At 39.3% G+C, this 22,151-nt stretch overlaps 1 protein-coding gene and 1 pseudogene across 3 annotated transcripts in view; both read left to right on the top strand.

Annotated features, from left to right (window-relative positions):
- The window catches only part of NRPC2 (nuclear RNA polymerase C2), a 109,120-nt gene that overhangs the window by 56,464 nt on the left and 30,505 nt on the right, over positions 1 to 22,151 (top strand). For all 3 annotated transcript variants that reach the window (XM_088973631.1, XM_088973630.1, XM_088973629.1), the window contains 4 exons: positions 5,328 to 5,432; positions 5,527 to 5,607; positions 5,704 to 5,835; positions 5,957 to 6,001. In XM_088973631.1, coding sequence (XP_088829757.1) covers positions 5,328 to 5,432; positions 5,527 to 5,607; positions 5,704 to 5,835; positions 5,957 to 6,001 — 363 coding nt within the window. The remainder of the gene's footprint in view (positions 1 to 5,327; positions 5,433 to 5,526; positions 5,608 to 5,703; positions 5,836 to 5,956; positions 6,002 to 22,151) is intronic.
- On the top strand, positions 14,431 to 15,765 carry LOC148871117 (protein ZW2-like; annotated as a pseudogene).

The raw sequence follows: 22,151 nt of genomic DNA, 5'->3' as shown, positions 1-22,151 counted from the left end.
ACAAATAGTTGATCAAGGGTTGCCATCACAGGTTGAGGGTTTCCAACCACTTTAAAAATCGCAATTGGTCCTTTTTTTCTATCCCCAAGAGTTTGTCCAAGCTAGCTAGAGTGATTTGAACACCCTGGCCACCTAATTTTGATATGCATAAGTTGATTTTGATATGCGTAAGTTTGCTCCTTGTTTGAAAATTTTTCAATCTCATCTTCTATTCGTTCAACACCCTGTCCTCTAGTATGGCTTGACTAACTTTGTTATCTCCAACTATAGGACCATCGGTCTCTCCAACCCTAATGGTTGCACTGCCCCCACTCTACCCTGCATAGTTGTTGTTGGCTCTAGGGAAGAGGTTTCATCCACTATAATGATGGATGATCAAAGTAGGAATCTGCTGAATTAAAAAAGAGAAGTTGAAAAGAAAAGAGAGCAATGATCTGGCCACCCCTTTCACAGGAACTGAAGCACACACCATAAGACTCTTTGCCACCACCACAATGTGTCTGTTTTTCCTCTCAGCAACTTCATTCTGTTGCGGTGTATATGCACAACTGTTCTGATGAATTACACCATGTTCTAAGTGATACGTGGTTAGGTCCTTCTCAAAGTAGTCTCTGGCATTATTTGATCTAAAGGCCTTAGTTCTCATTCCAAATTGTGTGAGAACCATCTGGTGGAATTGTCATACTAAGTTAGGAACCTCATCACATGATCTCATCAAATATATCCAAGAATATCGTGTATAATCTTTCACAAACAAGAGAAAGTAACGGAATCCTCCCATGGAAGGGATTTGATATGACCCCCATGCATCAGTGTGAACAATATTAAATGCAGAAGTACTTTTATTACTTGGTTTAAAAGACTGTCTACGATACTTTCCTAATTGACAACTCTTACGCTCCAAAGTAGATACTTGAACAGGCTCAAACAACTCTGGGAAAAGACATTTCAAAGAACTAAAAGAAAGATGTCCCAAGCAATTGTGCCAAAGCATAATCTGGTTCACTGACTCTGACCCACTACTACTATTCCTTCTTATCTTCCCTTCTAGTCTCACTACTCCCCCTGTCTCCATTCAGCTTAGGTTTTGTTGTACCAACCATAGCCGACTGGTCAATCCCAGGCTGTCTCAGCATTACATTCCTCCTACTCTCCTCTCTAGAGACAAAAGCATAGGCTTGAGAGAGTGTCACACCCTCCCTAGAAAGAATCTACTACCTAGCAATGTCAAATTCAGGGTTCAGCCCTGCCAACAACTCAAAAACCCTATTCCTCTCTACCATTTTGTGATAAATTGTTGCATTATTTACACTTTCTCATACCACAGTTTCTAAGTGATCTCTTTCCTACCATAGGGTTTTCAGCATGGAGAAATACACAAGAAGAAGTTTTTCTCCCTGTTTCATACTTATCACTTGATTTCTTAACTGATAGGCTTTGGCTTCATTTTGCTTTTGAGAGTAGGTTTCAGTCACTCCATCCCAAATCTCCTTAGCAGTATTAGCCCATAGGATTTTTTTTGCAATATGAGGTAACATAGAATTACGGAGCCAGTACATTACCATGTAATTTTCTTGCACCCATCGGGAAGAGTTTGTATCACGTTTCTTCTCCCCCCAAGTGAGATACCCTATTTTTCCACGAGCACCAAAAGCCATCTTAGCTGATTGTGCCCACTCCAAATAATTTTTACCATCAAGTTTTATTGTAGTAATGATCCTAGACCCAAAAATATCACTAGTACCTCCAACACCCAATCCCACAGTACCGATAGATTTCATCTCGGTATTCCAACTCTTCATTTTACTTCAAATAGTTCAACAGTAAGAAAGAAATAGATTGGAGACCTTCAAAAAATAATTTAATATCACATAGAAACCAACCCTTTCGGAAGAAGAAAACCCTAGTTGGAGGGAAATCTCTCTCCTCCCCACGACTCCTAATAGAGAGAAAAGTGAATCGATCACTCCGGGAGGCCTAGAAAATTTTAGAAACCAAACCGCCCTCTTCAGAAAGTCAAAAGAAAACTAACAATACCTGGGCGCCGAAGATCCGATAAAAAACAAAGAGTCCAACTTTTCTGGGACTCTTCCCCGTACTCTAGTTCGTCCTGATTTTGATGCTGAACAGTAGATCACCTTCCTAATGTCTAGACCCCACCAAAAACTCCAAGAACTGGGCAATGTATAGCAGATCGATCAGCCCTTTACTACTTTGTGCAGTCGACTGATCTAGGGCTGCATGGGAATGCTTGAAGAAACCCTAGCCGATGCTTTGTTACCAAGTAGGAATCTGCTGAATTAAAAAATATGAAAGAATGTAGTTTTGAAGAGAGAAGGAAGAGAGAAGGAGAAGAAGAGAAGTTGAAAAGAGAAGAAAGCAATGATCAGGCCGCCCCCTTCACTTATTATTTATACTAAAATAATAGAACAATACAAAGACAACTATGCCCTTATAGGTCGCAAAACATAAAACTGCATATCTAACACTCAAAAACATGATAAAATTTGGACTCACATAACTACTGTGGTCCCCACCTCCTATCTAACAACTAACATAAAAATCTACTAAGAAAAACATCATAAAACTAATTAATCTTCAACAATCAACTTGAAAGGTGAAGCATCCTATCTTAATGCAACCAACCTCAAGTTTTGGAGTGTTCTAGCTTCACGACACACCTCCACAAATTCCCCACAACAATCTCTAATAGCCTTCAAAATCGACAACTTCCAACGGTGAAATGGAAGTCCTTTGATTCTTACTTCCAAATGATGGGGATCAGCCTAAGGCATATCAAAAGGGAATGAAACCTTCTCTTTTGCTCATTACAAATATATGGGGCCCACATGGGTGTTGGGTTAACAAGGGATCGACTTGGGTAGACCTAGAGTCTTTAATCCACCTTAAGATGTTATTTGGTTTTTTTAGGAAATGTTGATGGGTTAACAAGACCCTGCCTGCCCGTTGTGTAACCAGTTCTCTGAGAGCCTAGATCATTTATTCATCAATTGCCCAAAGGTGTATAAGATCTGGCTTTATTTTGTTATAGCTTTGAATCTATCCTGGGTCTGCCCAAAAAATCTGAGAGAGTTGCTTTCTGGTTGGTGCCCACAAGGTTTAAGTGCAGATGGGAAACTAGTTTGGAGCTTGATTCCTGTGGCTGTGGTGTGGACAGTTTGGGTTGAAAGAAACAAAAGAGTTTTTCAGGGTCTTAGTTTGCAGACTGATTAATTGATTAGTGTAGTGGTGGGGAGGTTGAGTTCTTGGTTTGTTGCTGCAAGGTAGCCTTCCTAGCAGCCTGGTTGTAACGTCTTGCACTCTGTATCTGTAGTGTGTGTAAATATCAGTTGCTCCAGGGGATTGTGGGTTCTGATGATTGAACTCCCCACTCTTGTATTTGGCTAGTTTCTTCTAATAAATTTGCTTCGCATTTTACAAAAAAATTAAAAGATGGTTGAATTGACTCATAAAAAATGGTTTACATCTGAATATACTTATTTAGGTATTATATTCTTTATCCTTTCATAAGAGTTTATTAAACATTGACTGTATTTGTTAAATTATTTGGTTTATATCCTGTAGATTCAGAGGAGTCTTTAAGGATAAAGATGGCATCATTATTGTATTCTTGCAAAAGGTTGATTATTGAAATTATTGCAGCAATTTGTAGAGAACACTGATGTGGGCCCCACTGCAGTGGTCCCCACTGTGTTCGTAGGACAACAGTATTTGTTTCAGTTATAGTAGTGTTAGTTTGAGTCAGATTGCTAATTCAACTGTTATTTATTTCAGTTTTATTTACTTTCTTTATTATGTAAGTACCAAGGGCAGATGTGTCCTTTCATCATGTACTAAACATAAACCTATAAATATTAAGAGAGTGGCGGCGTCAGATCTGTTAAGAATCTGTCCCTCCTTTCAGCAACTTGTGTTCTCTTGCTTCTCTTCTATTCTCTCCCTTTTCTCTCATCTTCTTTTCTGTTTTACAAACCTAAAACCTTTTAGGATTCAAGACTGATTACAGTCTTGATCTTCTACTCAATTCAAGGGATGCAACTTGCAAAAGATATGAATTTGGATAGATTGATTATTGAAGGGGATTCGAATGTGGTGGTGAGTTTGTTAAGTAAACCGGAGGCTATGGTATGGACCTATAGGGAGGAAGTGAAGAGATTCAAATGGTTGTCAAGTAATATGAACATCAGAAGACACTGGATGCAACAATGAGCAAATGAGCTGGCTGACTTCTTGGCAAAACAAGACGTTAATAGGGGGCATTTGGATTGGGTTCAGTTGTAATCTGTCTATTATGATGTTAAGAGGTGCAAGTGGCACCTTGCTAAGGTGTTAATAGGGGGCATTTGCATATGTTGCTTTTTTATCTTTAAAATTTTGGAAGTTATAAAAAAAATAATTATATACTAGTAAACTAAATTCCTTAGAATGATATATTTAATGAACTGGGGAGTATGTTGAAATATATTCCAATAATAGTTTGTGTCTGTAACCTTGAAACTTTTCTATTACAGTGTGAAAATTTTGGGATATATGTAAACATTTTAAAGCATGCATATACCTATAAAAACTTATAGTGATGCAGGTTGGTGATAGTCTTGGATGAACAGAGGACTGATCTGGTTACTGCATTTCCTCTGTTAGGAATTTTTCTTTTGAAAACAAAAGAAACCATGCAGTGGCCAAACCTCCTCCAAAAGGTGAAAATGTTGTCAAGAGTTCAAGCAAATGCTAAGATCTTGCTGTATTATCTGGGAACAGATGCTGAAATGTCTATGAGAAACTATAGTATATTGTAAAAAGAATGGAGCCATAGATACAGCTTGAAACGCGGTTTACCATAACAAAGACATCATGATGGGTTATCAACTTGCAATGAGCTCAAGGCTGTTTGGTAATGGCTGAAGTGGCTGAACTGAATGATCTATGGCTGTGTTTTTGATAAAAGGAGATCAACTAACTGCTCACATATTTCCTTCTTGTTTACTTCCAAGAACCATAAGCTATGTTATTTTTATGGAATGATAGCAGGGTTCATGTATACCAATAGACGGGAATGGATTTCTCTTTGGGCTTTAGTTTGTTAAGAAAATTTGGGCTGCTCCTTTTAACATCATACATGAGTTTCTTCTTTGGTTTTCCCTCAAGAGCTCTTTGATGATGATCAAATTTCTTCCTGTTGCATCACATAGAGAACAGTTGAAATTTGTTAGTATTTTTATTTGTGTTTTGCATTTTCTTATTATTGTAACATCCTTCCATTTACGTATGCATTCAACTAGATGATAAAATCTTCAAATTTTTGGCAGCGGTGCGTTTACATTGCTTCAGATGGTGGTCGTGTTTGTCGTCCATTGGTTATCGCTGATAAGGGTGTATCAAGGATCAAAGAACATCATATGAAGGAATTAATGGTTTGCCATTCTATAGCTGTCTATAAGATTTAATTACTTAAGTTATAATAGCGCTATAACTTACTCCTAACTGTTATCCTGAATACATTTCAAGGATGGAGTTCGCAGTTTCAATGATTTTTTACGTGAAGGATTGATCGAATATCTTGATGTCAATGAGGAGAACAATGCATTGGTTTGTTGTCTATATTATTTCCTTTAGTACTTAATATTTTTATTCACATACTTGTTTATTAATGATTCAGTGAATAAGCCATTCTTTATCTTGTAGATTGCTTTATATGAAGGGGATGCTGAACCAGAAACAACTCATATTGAAATTGAGCCTTTTACCATCTTAGGTGTATGTGCTGGACTAATACCTTATCCCCACCATAATCAATCACCAAGAAACACATATCAGGTTTATCCGTTGTTTTTTCTTGGCCTTTGTGTAATATTTCTTTCAATATCTAGAGATATTTTATCCTGGTGATGGAACAATGATTCTGAATGGTCTTAACATAATTGTCTTATCTGTGTAGTGTGCAATGGGAAAACAAGCTATGGGCAATGTCGCTTACAACCAGGCAAGTATTTTTCCATTGTTTTTACTCAAATCAGTCTGCTATTTGAAAAAAAAAATCAAATTGTTTGACATTTTTTAGATTCAAACACTTCTTGGTACCTTAAGGCATTGTATATTTTGTAGTTTGGATGTGAAAAAGGAAACCTGCATAAAGTACATAATAGCTAGGTTACATTTATAAAATTGCTTTGGTACCTCCTAATTTTTCAGGGTAAGATTGGGTTGCAACTTGTAAACATGCCAAGATTATGATGAGTTGTGATATGAGGCCTATTTTCAAGTGGAAGAGAATTAGTAGAAGAATAGGAAGTAAGAGTGTTGTTTGAGAGAACAATTGTGGAAGTCTTTTTTTTTATCCTTTTAAACTTTGAAAAGTGAAATTTCATTAAAAGACAAGCTTGGGGAGGGAGAGATTTCCTGCCGATGAAATATAACAGATACAAAAACTCAAAGGTCCACTATTAGATATTGCATAACAATGTCATCTGAGATTATACTGCCCTACTGATCTGAAACCAGCAAAAGGGTTGGTGATGGATGCTCACTTTACAAGCAAGCATTCAACCTTCCCATATATATTCTCAACAGGGTGGACTGGTTCTCAAAAGTTTTGCTGTTTCTTTCTCTCTAAACAACTGACTGTTTGGACTTAAATCCTTATCTGGAATGCAGGATGTGGAAAGGGGAAGTATTTGAATATCCTGATTAGTGATTACTTTTCCATAGGCTGTGAGATAAGTCCACCTCTGATCAATATTTGCACTGGAAGAGGCCATGGAAGTAATTGTCACAGATGCTGTTAATCTTCCTCACAGAACTTGTTTTGGTAATGGGGCAATTTCTGTTGATGTATTACATCACATAGGCACAGAAAGTGGGAGGAAGAAAGTTTTGAACAAATTAGTTTGAGGATTGGTTCTAATGACAGCCTGGGCTGTAGAACAGGAAGTCAAGTCATTGGTTATATGGACTCCTCTTACACATGGAAGCCTGGAGGATGGATAGGTCCCATTAGTCCCTGTGTCTGTAGCTCTTTTTGCTTGACACTAATAAGCATACCGATAAGGAAAACTCCGTGTATATCTCTAGGTCTTCCATTAAGAGATTTGTATGGAGTTCATTTGTGCCACTGAGACAAACATCTCCTGATAGTCTATGACATACATCTAGATGTACCTCTTTGTCTTGAGCTGAGCCTTATGTCAATCTAAGGCGGTGCAGGTTTATCACTTAACCTGACCCACAGAAATCTCTACTCTTAACTTACCCATTTGGTGGGGCGGGGATGGGGACGGGGACGAGGATTAATAGGAAAACTCGGTCGGGGTCGGGGATGGGGATTGAGGTCTCCGCCCGCCCTGACTCCAATTATATATATAAAATGTTTTTATATTAAATATATATATTATTATATTATTTCTATATATCAAAACATATTTGAAACCTTATTTATAATTTAAGTTTTTTTTTTTTATTTTAAGTGAATTTATTTTTTTCAGAAAAATACTATTATCTAAAAATATTTCGGGGATTCGGGTCCCCACGGGTAAACCATCTCTGTTGGGGGTCGGGGATGGAGTACACATTTTATCCCCGACGGAGATCGGGGATGGGGACGGGGGTTAATTTCAGAGTCGGGGTTGGGGACAGGGAATATGATCCCCGCCCTGAACCCGCTCTGTTGCCAATCCTAGCGCAAGGCGCAGAGGTCAATTTGCGCCTGAGGCACAAGGCGAGGTGTGCGCCTTTTTGAAGCAAGGCGCAAAAGTACAAAAAATGCTGAAAAGTAAAAAATGTCTGAAAATTTAAGAAAATGCCAAAACCATCAAAAAAATATAAAACATAATGTTAATAAAAAGGGTTCAACTATGATATGGAAAAGATATGATATCCGAAAAACACCTGACCAATCAACTGGAATCACAAACTTGGTGGCACATTAGGTGTTATTTATCAAAATTCATGGGTGGCTTTTGATTGGTCAAAACTCTTTCCATACCATATCTTTTCCATATCATAGATTTTCCCTAATAAAAAATATAAACCTAAATTTTAAAATAAATGTTTTGAAAAACCTATTATCTAAAATTAAAATACATAAACGTAAGATATTAAGCATATTCAAATGGGAACTTAAAAAAATAATCAAACATATAAAACATTTTTTTTTATAAATGACAATAAGTTTATTAATTCAGAAGCAGATTTAGAGTGAGTTCATACAACATCCCAGGGAGAGGCGCGAGATGCAAGAATCACAACTGAGCCCAAAACAATTCTTCCCTATTCACCCCTTGCTTAGCTAATACATCTAACAAAGTTTTTGCTGATCTCTCCACCACTTTGGAATCCCCCTCGATTGTTAGGTATTGTACCCCCAGCTGGTTTGCAAATCGCACCCCTTGTACAACCGCTAAAAGTTCTGCCCTGATGGAGTCCCCAATTCCCAATGGACCCGAGTAGAGCAACAAACTCTCCCTTCTCATTTCTCAAAGCACCCCCATTCTGGATAATCCTGGATTACCCATGCTACTTCCATCAAAGTTCAACTTCAGTGAACCTTCGGATGGAGGAGACCAGCTTGTAATTGATTTGTCCTTTAGGGATGAACACCTCACTATTGCTGACCAATTCTCCAAAGGTGTCATTAAAGGTGAATTGGTGAAAGATTTCCAAGGTCTTTAGCCAAGGTATTGCCCTATTTAACACATAGTCTTTCAATTCTTGATTGCTCCTTTCCTTTTCTTGAAAAATTCTAATATTCCTTTCTTCCCAAAGAGTCCAAATCAAGGCAGCACGAGAACATCTCCACATAATTCTCCCTATTTTTGTAGGTCAATAAAAGGTAGAATGGTTGAAGAGCATGTGAACTTCTACTGGCAGACTCCAACTACTCCCAAACAATGAAAGTAGCCAAGCCCAAAGGCCTGCAGAAAAGGTACAAGATATTAATAGGTGGTAACAATCCTCACAGTGAGCTCTACAAAGGATACACCAATTAGGAGAAATATAGAGGAAATGTCTTTTCTTTTGTAGGTTATCTAGAGTGTTTACTTTCCCATGGAATACTTCTCAACAAAACGCCATAATTTTTTGGGGAACTGGCCTGCACCAAATTTCTTTTGACAGAAAGGGTTGGTGAGTAGAAAGTTGAGAGATGGACTTGAAGAAAGAAGCACAAGTGAAGGTTCCATTGGGTCTAGGAGTCCATACCCTCTTATCTGGCTTGGAGGGATCCAAACAAACCTAATTAAGACAACCAAGCAAGACAGAAAGAGTTTCAATTTCATCATCCCTAAGTCCTCTACGAAACCCAAAATCCCAAGTAGGATCTAAGGGTGTTCCCAAAGGTGAGACAAATTTTGAGACCACCTCTTTTTTGTACAAAGAAACAGATAATAGCGAAGGGAACAGATCTTTTAAAGGTGTGTCTCCTTCCCAAACATCCTCCTAAAAATGAATAGTGTTGCCAGAACAAACATCATACCTGATAAAATTGAGGAATTGAGGAAGGGTGTTGTGAATGGCCTTCCAAGGTGCTACTAGGTTAGGTTGCCTTGATACACCAGCATCCCATCCATTCTCTGACCTCCCATGAATGCTTCCCACCACCTCATGTTACAATCTCTCTCTTTCCAATGGCCATCTCCACAACCATTTCCCTAACAAAGCTTGATTTTTTCTAGTTACCCTCCTAAGTCCCAAACCCCCCTCTTCTTTATTTCTACACACAATTTCCCAATTAACCAAGTAATTCTCAAGTTTCCTAGCTTCCCTAACCGGTATCCTAAATACAGACAAAAAATAGGTAGGTTAGTTAGCCAAGGTAGCTCTTAGTAGGGTAATTCTCCCTTCTAAAGAGACATAATTCCTCTTCCATGAGGCTAATCTTTTCTCAAACTTTTCCATCACTGGGGTCCAAAATGTACTCACCCTGGGATTTGGCCCTAAAGGAAGCCCTAAATATGACATAGGCCAAGCGGAGGTGGAACACTCAAGACACTCCGCAGTAGCCTCGACCTCCCCTACCTCCAAATTTATACCCGCTATGCAACTCTTTTCCAAATTTATTCTCAAATTAGAAATACTTTCAAATCCTTTGATTAGCTTCTTTAGGTTTGCTACCTTTTCGCTAAAACCTCCTTCACAAAAGATCATTAGGTCATCTGCAAACTGAAGGTGGGTGACGTGGACTTGGTGTCTCACTATTCTCCAACCTTAATGGCATCTTCACTGTCAGCCTTAGCAATGATCATACTAATCACATCAGCTACTAAGGTAAAAAGGAAGGGTGAGAGTGGATCCCCTTGCCTGGCACCCCTGCAAGCTGGAAAAAAGTCCCTCACCATACCATTTACCAGAATAGAGTAGTGACAAGTACTGGTACATCAAAAAATCCAACTACACCACTTGTCCCCAAATCCACAGTTTCACATAACCTCTAATAGATACTCCCAATCCACCAAATCATAGGCCTTTCCAAGATCCAATTTACAAATGAAACCTCTCTTCCTAGACTTTTTCATTTCCTCCACACACTCATTCGCAATTAAGATCTGATATGTTATTTGTCGCTCCTGAATGAAAGCCCCCTAGGTTTCACTAATTGGCCTATAATCTTTTGGGTGGTTGGCATCATTCTTCTTAGTTATAAAGGCCAAAAAGGTGGCATTAATTCCAGGGCTTATAATGTGATTGTCTGCAAATTCTTTAAAGAGTTCAACTAAATCCTCTTTCAACACCTCCCAACAGTCTTGATAAAAACCCATTGTAAAAGCCATATGGACTTGGTGCCTTGGATCTATCCATTAGAAAGACAACTTTCTTAATCTCTTCTTCCTCAAAATCCCTTTCCAGCCACCTTGCCACTTCGTCATCAATTCTTGGCCATTCCACCCCTGCCACGATTGCCATTTGCCAAATCATGGTTGGTAATCACCTTCTCTCCTATCTCTAGCTTGGTCACAAGATTCTATTTTCGTCTCCCATTTGCCAAATCATGGAAAAATCTAGTGTTCCCATCGCCTTCCTTAATCCACTTGTGTCTAGATTTTTGTATCCAACTGATTTCTTCCCTCAGTAACACCTTTTCCAAATCCTTTTTCAATTGTCTCCTTAACACTCTGTCCTCCTCGGTCAACCTATTTTGTGATTCCTTTACATCCAAGTTTTCTATTCGAGAGATTAGGCACAATTTTTGCTCCTCAATTCTACCAAAATGATCTCTATTCCACTCTTTTATTTTGGCTCTCAACCTTTTTAATTTCTTATGAAACTTGATCCCCTTCCATTTTACCCACCTCTCCTCCTCACCCCACCAATCCTTCACTTTTTTCACAAAATCTGGATGGGTAAGCCAATTTCGAATCTAAAAGGTTTGGGTCCTGTAGGAAAAAATTCAGTACCTATCTGGATAGTGATCGGAGGTGACCCTGGGTAACGCTCTAGCAACCAAGTTTTCCAAACTATTCTCCCAGGCAAGGTTAAATAAGAACCTATCCAATTTCGGACACAAAGGGGTTTCCTGAAGGTTGGACCAAGTGTAACTGGCATGCAGTAGGGGTATTTCCTTAAATTCAACTCTTCAATAAAACCATTAAATTTCCTCATGCTTGTTGTAACTACTTGTTGGGGATTATTGGTTTCATTAGAGAATCTAATGACATTAAAATCCCCACTCATGCACCAAGGGCCATCCCATAGCCCCGTTGATTGCAAATAGTTCCTTCCACATCTCATTCCTCTCTCTATAGGAATTAGGGCCATAAACATTGGTTATGACCCATACACACCCATCCTCTACATTCTTACACTTAATGGAAACTAAGAATCTGCCTATCAATTCTTCCACTACTTCCACCACATCCTCCCTCCTCAGTGTTACAATCCCCCCTGAGGCTCCCCAAGAAGGAGGTCTACATTCTAGACCTCCAAAAACTCCTCACCCATCTCCCATCTAATTCCATCATTTTGGATTCTTGTAACAACACAATATCGGGTTTTTCCCTTTGGAGTAGGTCTTTGATCACCCTTCTCTTTCTTGCACTCCCTAATCCTCTTACATTCCAGCTAATAATTTTCGTCGAGACAAAATAGCAAAAAACCCATGAAAAGGTCATAATCTCCTCATTTTAGGCCCTTCCTCTTATCCCCTCTACCACTAAATACTAAATCTCCCTCAATGTCTGAGATTAGCCTTTCCACTTCAGATCTTTTCTTTTTTCTTTGTTCCTTTTTCCCCCACTTCCTAATACGACAATCATCCTCTTTCTTTTCTCCATCCTTTCCAGCCAATGTCTGAGGAAGAATTTTACCCTGCTCAAACTTATTTTAGCTACAACATCTCTCTAAGTATTGTTCCTTTTTTTTTTAGTTCCTCCATCATTGTACAGATCAACTCCCAAATTTTGTCTGCCTCCCCCTTACTACTTCCTTCCATCACCCTCTCTCCTCCTTCCACTATCACCCTCTCTCTTGCATCAAAACCTCTTGGGTGGGAAGCTGGAATATCTGTTACAGGCATAGCAGACAAGTCAGTACCTAAAAAAGAATTGACACCCATACTTGGTAGGACGGGGGTAGGACTAGAATCACTGGAATTGAGTTGTTGATAGGCGACAAATGGTTTTAAGGCCTTTCCCCTTTTTGGACAAAGTTGTGATGTAGACATAGTGAAAGAATCACTTCCTGATGACCTACCCACTTGGAAATCCTTTCTCTGTGTTTCCGATACTGGAATACCCACATCCATCCTCACGGCTGATTCTTGTCCCTCTCCACCAACATCCTGTAATTCATTAGACTCAGGGTCAGCTCCCTCGACGAAGGAAGGAGTTTTAACAGCTTTAGGACCATTTTCTTCGCCATTTCTAGTCTTCCCGCCACCTGCCTCTTCATTCTCTTCCTCTAAATACAACAGCTGTGTATGCAAACTTTCTATTTCAAGTAAATCATTGTTGCTTTCCGGAGACAGACTTCCCAAACTTAAAGTTTCGTCTCTATCAGAATCGTCACTGCTGTTTTGTTCACTCAACTAATCTTCAAACCCTGTTCTGTTCAAATCACTAGGCTTCAGGTATCTCGTGTTGCGCCTATCTGGTGAGAGACAGTTCGTCAGGTTGGATGGGACCCACTGTAGAGAGCCTCGAGACTGAGAGTCTTGCGATTTTGTGCCTGAACTGTTCGATCGAAAGGAGGGATTCAGGGGTAGAAGAAGATAGACGCTTAATCTCGTCTATCAGCTCATCCTTCCTCCCAGTCACGTGCTTACTTAAAGGGTCCCTTGGCCCATCTGTCTTGTAATGGGCCTTGGGCTCAAAACTTGTAATATAAGAACCCAGCTTTAAAACCATTACTTGAGTTGCCTTCTCCAGCCCACCAGAAAAGGGATCCACTCGACTGGGCCCATTTTCTAAGTCTTTTCCTTCCACGTGACCTCTTAGCAAATCATGCCCCCCTGTTTTAACGGTCAAACCAGCAACCCTCCCTGTCTGAGGTTGCTGGTTCAGCCCTCTCCTTGTAGACACTGGTATATTTTTGTCTATTTACCCTGACACCACCTGTGCAAAAGATCTTCCATTTGTCATAGCCTTTTCTTTCTTTCTACATGTTTGACCTTCCATCTGCCCCAAAGCTTTACAGAATTTGTTGGCCCTTTTTAGTGAAACATTCCTTCCCGTTTGAATTAACCAATCTCACAAGTCCACGTAATGCTTCTTCTTCCTCCTCCCCTCCTACCATACGAGCCTCCTTCCACAGCCCTGCTTCAATGGAGGATGTTAGCCACACAGAGACAAAACTCCCCTCTGTTCGTACCTCTACCTTTCGTGGAATGTCTTCTGGCTTCACACCACTTTTCAGGATTGCTACTGAATAAAGATCACCCCAGAAAGCTCCTTTCAAAATTCCTCCACACAATACTGCTATAGACTCTGCTACTTGTTTCCACAGATGAAAAGGCAAGCCTATTACATGCACCACCACACCATCTTCGACAAATAAATCCTTGGAGTTGGATGTTGGATTCCATTTAAAGACTGTGAATGATCCGAAATCAGCCTGAACATTGATAGCTGATATTTCCAATTCATTCTCTACTGGATCTAGGAGGGCTTTACAGTTATCGAAGGGGGTTACTATGAAGACACTCTTCAGCTTCAACCTGGTTGCCAGTAAGTCAGCTACCCTCCTCCAATCATTAACCTTTTCCTTGGCTTGTATCACAAACTTACTATCCCACTCTTCTCTCTCTAGACCTCCCACCATTCTGCATTGGCCTTTTGTTTTTGCCACGACCACTGGACCTTGTTCTACCCTGCTGATAAAAACTCTTTGAGCAACCAGTCAACTTCCCCCCATCCTTGGCTCTGTTTTCCTGCTGGTAGACACACCAGTTGCCTTCGTCCCTCACCAAAAAATTCAGCCAAAGCTATGAAGAAGCGTTTTCTATTCCTCTTACATTCAATAACATATCTTCTCCCTTCTAATGTACTAAAATCCTGCCAGTTTATCTGCTTCCCTTTTGAACAGGCTCCAGCTATGAACTCTCTTAGCCACTCGATCACTTTTAATCCTTCCGGCAATATTGTACCCTTTTTCGCTTCCCTTACCTTCGGGTTGACCTTCCCCTTGATTCTCATATCTTCGAACAGGATTTTTTTTTGCTTCTATCTTCAAGGATCTCCTCCACTGACCTGCCTGCATGAACTCCATTTCTCTAATCTCTTGTTTTGAAGTTTTTTACGACCATTCCCTCTTAAAGAATTGATGGATAGAAAAGGGAAAGGGATTTTACATCACATTAGCTCCTTGAAGTAATGCAATTCAAACATATAAAACATTTTCAAGCATGTATAGCCTCTAATCACTTTTTTCACTCAATTGCATTACTTCAAGTAGCGAAAACATATTACAGTCCTGATTCTACGAGCCGCCTTTGTGCCACGCCCCTTGAGGCAAGCCCAAACAAGTCCATGTTAGGTGTTAAATTCTTAGTTCTCTCACAAAACAAATAATTCACCTATGCATAGCCTAAAATACACCGATGGTGTACAAGAAATGAAATGAAGAAGTTCAAATGGATCACACAACAGATGATTATAATTAGGGGTTCTTGCCGATAAGGGCAACTTTTGACCCCTAATATCAATAAAAATAAAATTTTTAATATAATCTCTAAAATAGGTTACCTTTTTTTAAAAAATATCAAATCAGGGCAAAAATCCTATTCACTTCCTTCCTTAGAACGATTCACGCGGGCAGGACCTTACAGATCTCATCGTGCGGGTCCTGACACACTACCAACAGTACTTGGAGGAGAAATCCAGAGCTGCTACAGGGATGTGTTCCTCGTGTTGCTGCCCCCTGGTTCAGCTCCTTAGAGCGGGCCTTGTTCTGGATCGGCAGATTCAGACTCGGACTGGTGTTTCGGCTCATAGCCAATTCTGTTGGGGACCTGTTGCAGGACCAAGTGCAGAGAGAGGAGAGGATGGAACTAGCGAGGCTACAGGAGAGCGTAGTGGCACCACCCCTGTCTGAACTTCTGAGGTGGGGAGGAGGGGAATGTCAATTCTGTGCTTGAAAGCATGATAACTGAATTTGAGATTTTGCTTGAAGTCAGACATGCTACAAGCAAACACTGCAACCAAAGTGATTCAGATACTAAGCCCTGTTCAGACTGTGAGCTTTTTATCAGCCGCAGTGCAGCTTCAGCTCAGGATTCGAAGGTTGGGGTTTCAAAGGGACGCCAAGCGAGAGGGTAAGTAGAAACCGTTAATACCCTTTCTCTCTCTCTCTCTCTCTCTCTCTCTCTTTCTCTCTTCTTCACATCTGAGTTGTTTCAAACTCAGAGCAGAACGGTAAGATCCCTCTGCAAAGAAGAAGAGGAACAGAGGTGGGGGAGATCGGGGGTGGGAAAAAGTTTGCAAGGAGAAAGGAAACAAACAGTATTTTTGCCCTCATTTGATATTTTTTCTCAAAAAAGTAGCCTATTCTGGAGATTATATTACAAAATTTATTTTTATTGATATTAGGGGCCAAAAATTGCCCTTATCGGCAAGAATACAGTGGGTGGGAAGGGAGGCCAATGAACTGGCTGATTCTCTACTAAGCAAGGGGTAACCAGGGATCAGATGTAGTGGTCCCATTTGTAAATCTGCTATATATATATATATATATTAAGAAGTGAGGCTGCACCTCGTGCCTCACGCTGGGATGCTTGTAACAGAAGTAATCCTTTTCTTCTAATGAAATCTAATGATAGTTATTTATCAAAAACAAATTCTATATTCAACTTTTTGACAAGTTTGTAACTGATTTAAATATACTGTATTACTTACAATTCAATTTGATTCAACTTTTTGATTTATGTATATGATTTAAATATTCATTGTCACCAAGCCAGTTTGAAAGAGAAGAGCAAGAGTTCTTAGGTGTGTATGAACAGATTACTCGACCCCCACCCCAAAGAGCCATATATGTTAAATAATATCAAGAATTACATAAGAGTCCTTGGAGGATCAAAAGATAAAAAGTAGAAAATACAAAAGTGCCTTTAGAGGGGCTGAAATAGAAATACAAAGAATATGAAAAGAACAGGACTATGTATAGCAGGGACTATAGTAATACAATACATTAGAATTCTTCACACTCCCCCTCAAACTGATGCTGGAACATAAGCATCAGTTTACCTACAAGAAACAGATGTCTAGATCTTGTCATGGGCTTCGTAAATATATAAAAAATCTGGAGGTCTGAAGCTACATGAGGAAGAGAGATGGAGCCAGCAAGAAGCAAGTCTCTAACGAAGAGAGATGGGCTTCGTAAATATATAAAAAACATCTCTATGGCACTTGTGTTATCAGCATAGAGAGGAATGGGAATAGGAAGATAGGCACCAAGATCAACAATGAGAGACTGGAGCCAAACTATCTCATTGCAGACAGAAGACATTGCCCTATATTCAATGAGGGAGTCTACCATAAAGACACACCACCCTGCGTTAGCATAAGGCCTCAGCTGAATCGGAGAGGAGGAAGGAAAGAAGAGTCCTTGAGATACAGCGTCACGAACATAACGAATAATTTGATGTACAACAGTCATGTGGGGTTGACGAGGAGCTCAAGCAAATTAACTCACAGCTTGAACCACATGAGAGATGTCGAGATGGGTTATGGTGAAATAAATAAGAGAACCAACAAGTTTCCGATATTGAGTAGCATCAGGTAGCAAGTTGCCCTCTGTCTTAGACAACTTAACATTGAGCTCCAAAGGTGTGTCAACCTGTTTGGAGTCCATAATACCTGCAAGTTTAATAAGATTAGAAGCATATTTGCTAACAAACAAAGTAGCCTCGATTACTATGTTGAGCCTCCAATCCCAAGAAATAAGTAAGGGAATAGAAGAATTGTGATTAGAAGAATATTTCATATGAAAGGAATTATGAAGAAGAGATTTGAGTTCCTGGATTCCATCCTCATCATTTACAACAGAAGAATTGTGATACCTTAAGATCTTTGACAGACAAAAAGAGAGTGATCTGTGATACTCTCTATATCCTGCACCAACAACATCCTGAAATTTCTTAAACCATGCACGGGGAGCCTATTTGAGGCCGTATAAGAACTTCTTTAATCGATAGACATGGGAGGGATCACAACTATATCTAGGTGGAGGTTTCATGTACACTGTTTCCTTTACTTCGCCATGAAGAAAGGCATTCATCACGTCAAGCTGATAAATAGGCCATGAATGCACAACTAAAAGAGCCAAGAGAACACAGACTATAGTAATCTTGGCAACTAGAGCGAATGTCCCTTCGTAGTTAATGCCATATTATTGGGTATAACCCTGAGCAACAAGATGAGCCTTGTACCGGTCTAATGAAACCATTGGACTTCAGCTTAATAGTGTAGACTCAACGACTTCCAATGACAAAAAGCATCTAAAGGGGGAATCACTAGATCCCAAGTGTCATTGTCATGTAATGCATGTATTTCTACATCCATAGCTTCTCTCTAATGAGAATTGGTATTCGCTTGCTGATACGAACAGGGAATATCTGTGGTAGATAACACAGTAGACAAGGAGCTATAGTTTGGAGGAAAACCATAGCGATTAGGAGGTCTAGAATTATGAGAAGAACGACAAAGGGGTAACAATAGCAATGTAAATAGAATATGAGGGAACATCACTTATAGGAGTATCAAAAGTGTGATGATCTGAACCAATTAGAGGTGAGGTTGTAGGCATGGGATCTGGAGCACATAACCTTTTGTGAGAGAAGACGAGAAAATCCTTCACACCAACTGAAGGTGAGACATCTTCTGAATCAAAATTCTGCAAAACAGAGACGAATGTTGCAGATAATCTAGCAACAAAGGAATATGGCCAACAAAGGAACACACCAAAATTCTGCAAAATATACTCAAGAAAAATAACATTTTGAGATACATGAGTCTGACAAGCAGAGGGATCATACCAAATAAATCCTTTGTGATCTGGACTATAGCCAACAAAGGAACACATGGCAGATTGTGCATATAACTTGAAACATTCATAGGGCAGAAGATGAACAAAGCAGTGATTTAAATGGTGCACGCCTGATGCTCCTTGCACCTTGGCTCAGGCTTGTGCCTTTTGAAAAGTTTATGCTTTTCTGTTATTAAGACTAGCAGTTGGGTTGAGGGCTCTGCCCCTGGACCCCCGATTGCACCTCTCGAGGCAAACCAAAATAAGATCATCTTAGGGTGTTAAATTCTTAATTCTCACACAAAATAATTATTAATTCTCCGAGAACCCCCTTTTTGCTAATGTTGTTCATTCATTCATCTTAATAAAATATCTCCTTAAAAGGCAATTAAAATTATAAAATCATTATTTTTTGTGTGAGAATTTAGAGTTAAGACCCTAACATGGACTTGTTTGGGCTTGCCTCAAGGGGCATGGCCAGTGATTTAAAAGGCGCGCCTAGGCGCATAGGTGAGGTGCATCTTGGGGTATGCGCCTTGCCTAGGTCCTAGGTGCACACTCTTCAAAAGGTGCACGCCGCACACCTGGTGTGCCTAGGCTTGTGCCTTTTTGAAATGTTGCGCTTTTTTCTTTTTTTCGGATGGGCTGGGGGCTCCACCCCTAGACCCCTGACCATACCCCTCGCGGCAAGCCCGAACAAGTCTATTTTATTGTTTGAAATTCTTATTTCTCACATGAAAATATCTTCATTCATTGCAATAAAATATCTTATTAAAAGGCAATGAAAGTTATAAAATCATTAGTTTTAATGTGTGAAATAAGAATTTCAAACCCTCACATAGACTTGTTCAGGCTTGCCTCGAGGGGTGTGGTGCAAAGGTGACTCAGAGAATCATGAATGCAATATGTTTTACATCACATTAGCTACTTGAAGCAATGCAATTAAGGAGAAAAAAAAGAGATTTTGGGTTTTACATGCTTGAAAATGCTTTATATGCTTCCTTTTATTTTTATTTGAATACGCTTTACATGTCATGTTTATGTATTTTAATTTTAGGTATTAGGTTTTCTAAAACATTATTTTTAATATTTTTTTTATTTTTTGCATTTTTTAGAGTTTTCTGTCTTTTTTTTAATTTTTTTGTTTTTTTTTTTTTTTGCAGTTTTGAGCGTTGCTTAAAAAGGCGCACGCCTTGCCTTGCACCTCAGGTGCAAATTGGCCTTTGTGCTTTTTTTGCGCCTTGCACTTTTAAAACACTGGGCATGGCACAAAAGTGACTCACAGAATTAGGAATGTAATTTGTTTTATATCACATTAGCTACTTGAAGTAATGCAATTGAGGAAAAAAAGAGATTATGGGCTCTACATGTTATGTTTATGCATTTTAATTTTAGATAATAGGTTTTTTAAAACATTAATTATAAAACTTAAGTTTATATTTCCTATTAATATTATGTTTAATATATATATATATTTTTTTGCATTTTGAATTTTTTGCCATTTTTTGAAATTTTTTACTTTTTTCATTTTTTAGCTTTTTTTTTTTTGCGTTTTTCTTCAAAAAGGTGTGTTCCTCGCCTTGCACCTCAGGCACAAATTGGCCCTTATGCCTTTTTTGTGCCTTGCACTTTTAAAACAGTGGGGCAAAACAAAGGCGTGCCAAAACATTGAGGCATATTATGCTCGACCACTCCATTTTGTTGAGGTGTATCTAGGCAACTCTGTTGAACTTGTATACCATGATTTTTCAGATAAGATAGAATGTCTCCATCGGTGTATTCTCCCCTTGGAGAATATGTACATGATACTGAAATTGGACTCGTACCATGGCAAAACAAAGTACTTGTGTCCAAGCTGAGAAACTTTAGATGAAGCCTAATCATCACTATGTATGATCTCAAATGGTGAGGTGGCATGCTCAGATGTGTGAGAAAAGGGTAAAGAGCCACTCTTACCTAAACAACAAGAAGCTGATGAACTAATTGCTTATATTCAGAATGGTGAGGTGGCATGCTCAAATGTGTGAGAAAAGGGTATGAGTGACTCTTTCTTTAAATGTTCAGAATGAGGGGGGTCCCAATTGTTTATGCTATAACTCTTAAATATTTTTTCTTTGTCCAACAAAAGAACTAGAAGAAGATGAACTAAAGTAAGCAGAAGATGATGCTTGAGAATTCTCGAACTCCAACACAAAAAGTTGTCTCAACCTACACCCCTTCCCTTTCACCTTCCTAGTGTACCGGCCCCAAATCAAACAACCATCGTGAGAAAATATAAGTGTATGACCTTCATCAACAAGTTGTCCAACAAAAATCAGATTAGTAGTAAGGTTAGTAAAAAAAAATGGTTTTGGAAAGGGGAAAGGAGGCATTAAGTGAAAGCTTAAGGGACAAGTCATTACAACCAATGATATTCAATTTTTCACCATTGGCATAATGATATGTCTATGGATGGTCTCAGAATTGTTATTTTGGGGTTCGGGGTAGGCACCAATCATATGATTAGTTGCTCCTGAATCAATGATCCAAATGTGAGACTGAGAGTAACATTATCCAGAGAACTCACCAAGCAAGCCGATAGAAGAAAAGGCAGAAGAGATGCCAGTGGTTTGCCCATCAGATACTTGATATGCACATGGCTGGTTCTTTTTCTGAATACTCTTAGATAACCTAACTGGGCAGTCCAGAATTATGTGAACATGCTGTTTACAAAAGGTGCAAACATTCCTCTTCTTCATCTTCTCAAAATGCTTATGGAGATACTCGACATTTTCTACGGAGTCTATTCTTCCTATCTCCTTGACAATAAGAAAAAAATCTCAGACTCAATCTGATATTGTCTTGACATATTGGATTGATAATATGCTTTCTCCAAGTATGCATGTGTCTCATAGGCAATATGTGTTCTTCTCATGGGTACTGCAATATGAGATACCATCCAACTGAGTATCCAAGAGACAATTTTCCCATTATCAAGCTTCCATTGTGAACAGGTCTCCGCATCTGTCTCATCCGGCATAATGACCTTTCTATTCAAATATCCCTCCAGATCGTTTCCCTCACCAAAGAAATTGAAATGGAACTTCCACATGCTGTAGTTAGTTCCATCAAACTTTACGGGAATAATAGCAGCCTTCTCAGCCTTTCCAGATTACAACCACAGTTCAAAACAAGATTCACAGTACTGAAATTGATGCTAATGAGTAGAAGAACTGGTGAATATTGTTCAAATCAATGGCCGATTGTGGTTGCATTGCAGAAATCATACTAAGGAGAGTTTAAATCGAAGACAGCCAAACAAGGAATGTTTCAGGACTGTTATACACCTGATGGGATCAAAACCCTAGCAAAAATAACTCGGACTTCAATTCAGATAAAACCCACCGTGAGAGAAGTCTAGGGGGACACCAACCATAGAGTCTTGGGCTGATTGAACCAGCCAATTTGAATAAATCAAATAAATACTGACCTGTTGGGTGTCTTTTCCAGAGAAAACTTATTACCTTCAACTGATCAGAGCAGCCCTCAAACAATCTTCAAACTGAGTTTAATAGAGGCCAAACAATCCCTCAAACTGTCCTCTAATATCCAGGAAACAAGAGAGATCCACAACTGGTAGACACGACCTGCTCTGGTACCATGTCACCAAACCAGTTCAAAAGAGAAGAGCAGGAGTTCTTAGG

Source organism: Nelumbo lutea, chromosome 2, assembly GCF_056320005.1.
Source record: "Nelumbo lutea isolate HS-2025 chromosome 2, American lotus-T2T, whole genome shotgun sequence".
Taxonomy (NCBI): Eukaryota; Viridiplantae; Streptophyta; class Magnoliopsida; order Proteales; family Nelumbonaceae; genus Nelumbo; species Nelumbo lutea.
This window is presented reverse-complemented; position numbering and strand designations above follow the sequence as displayed.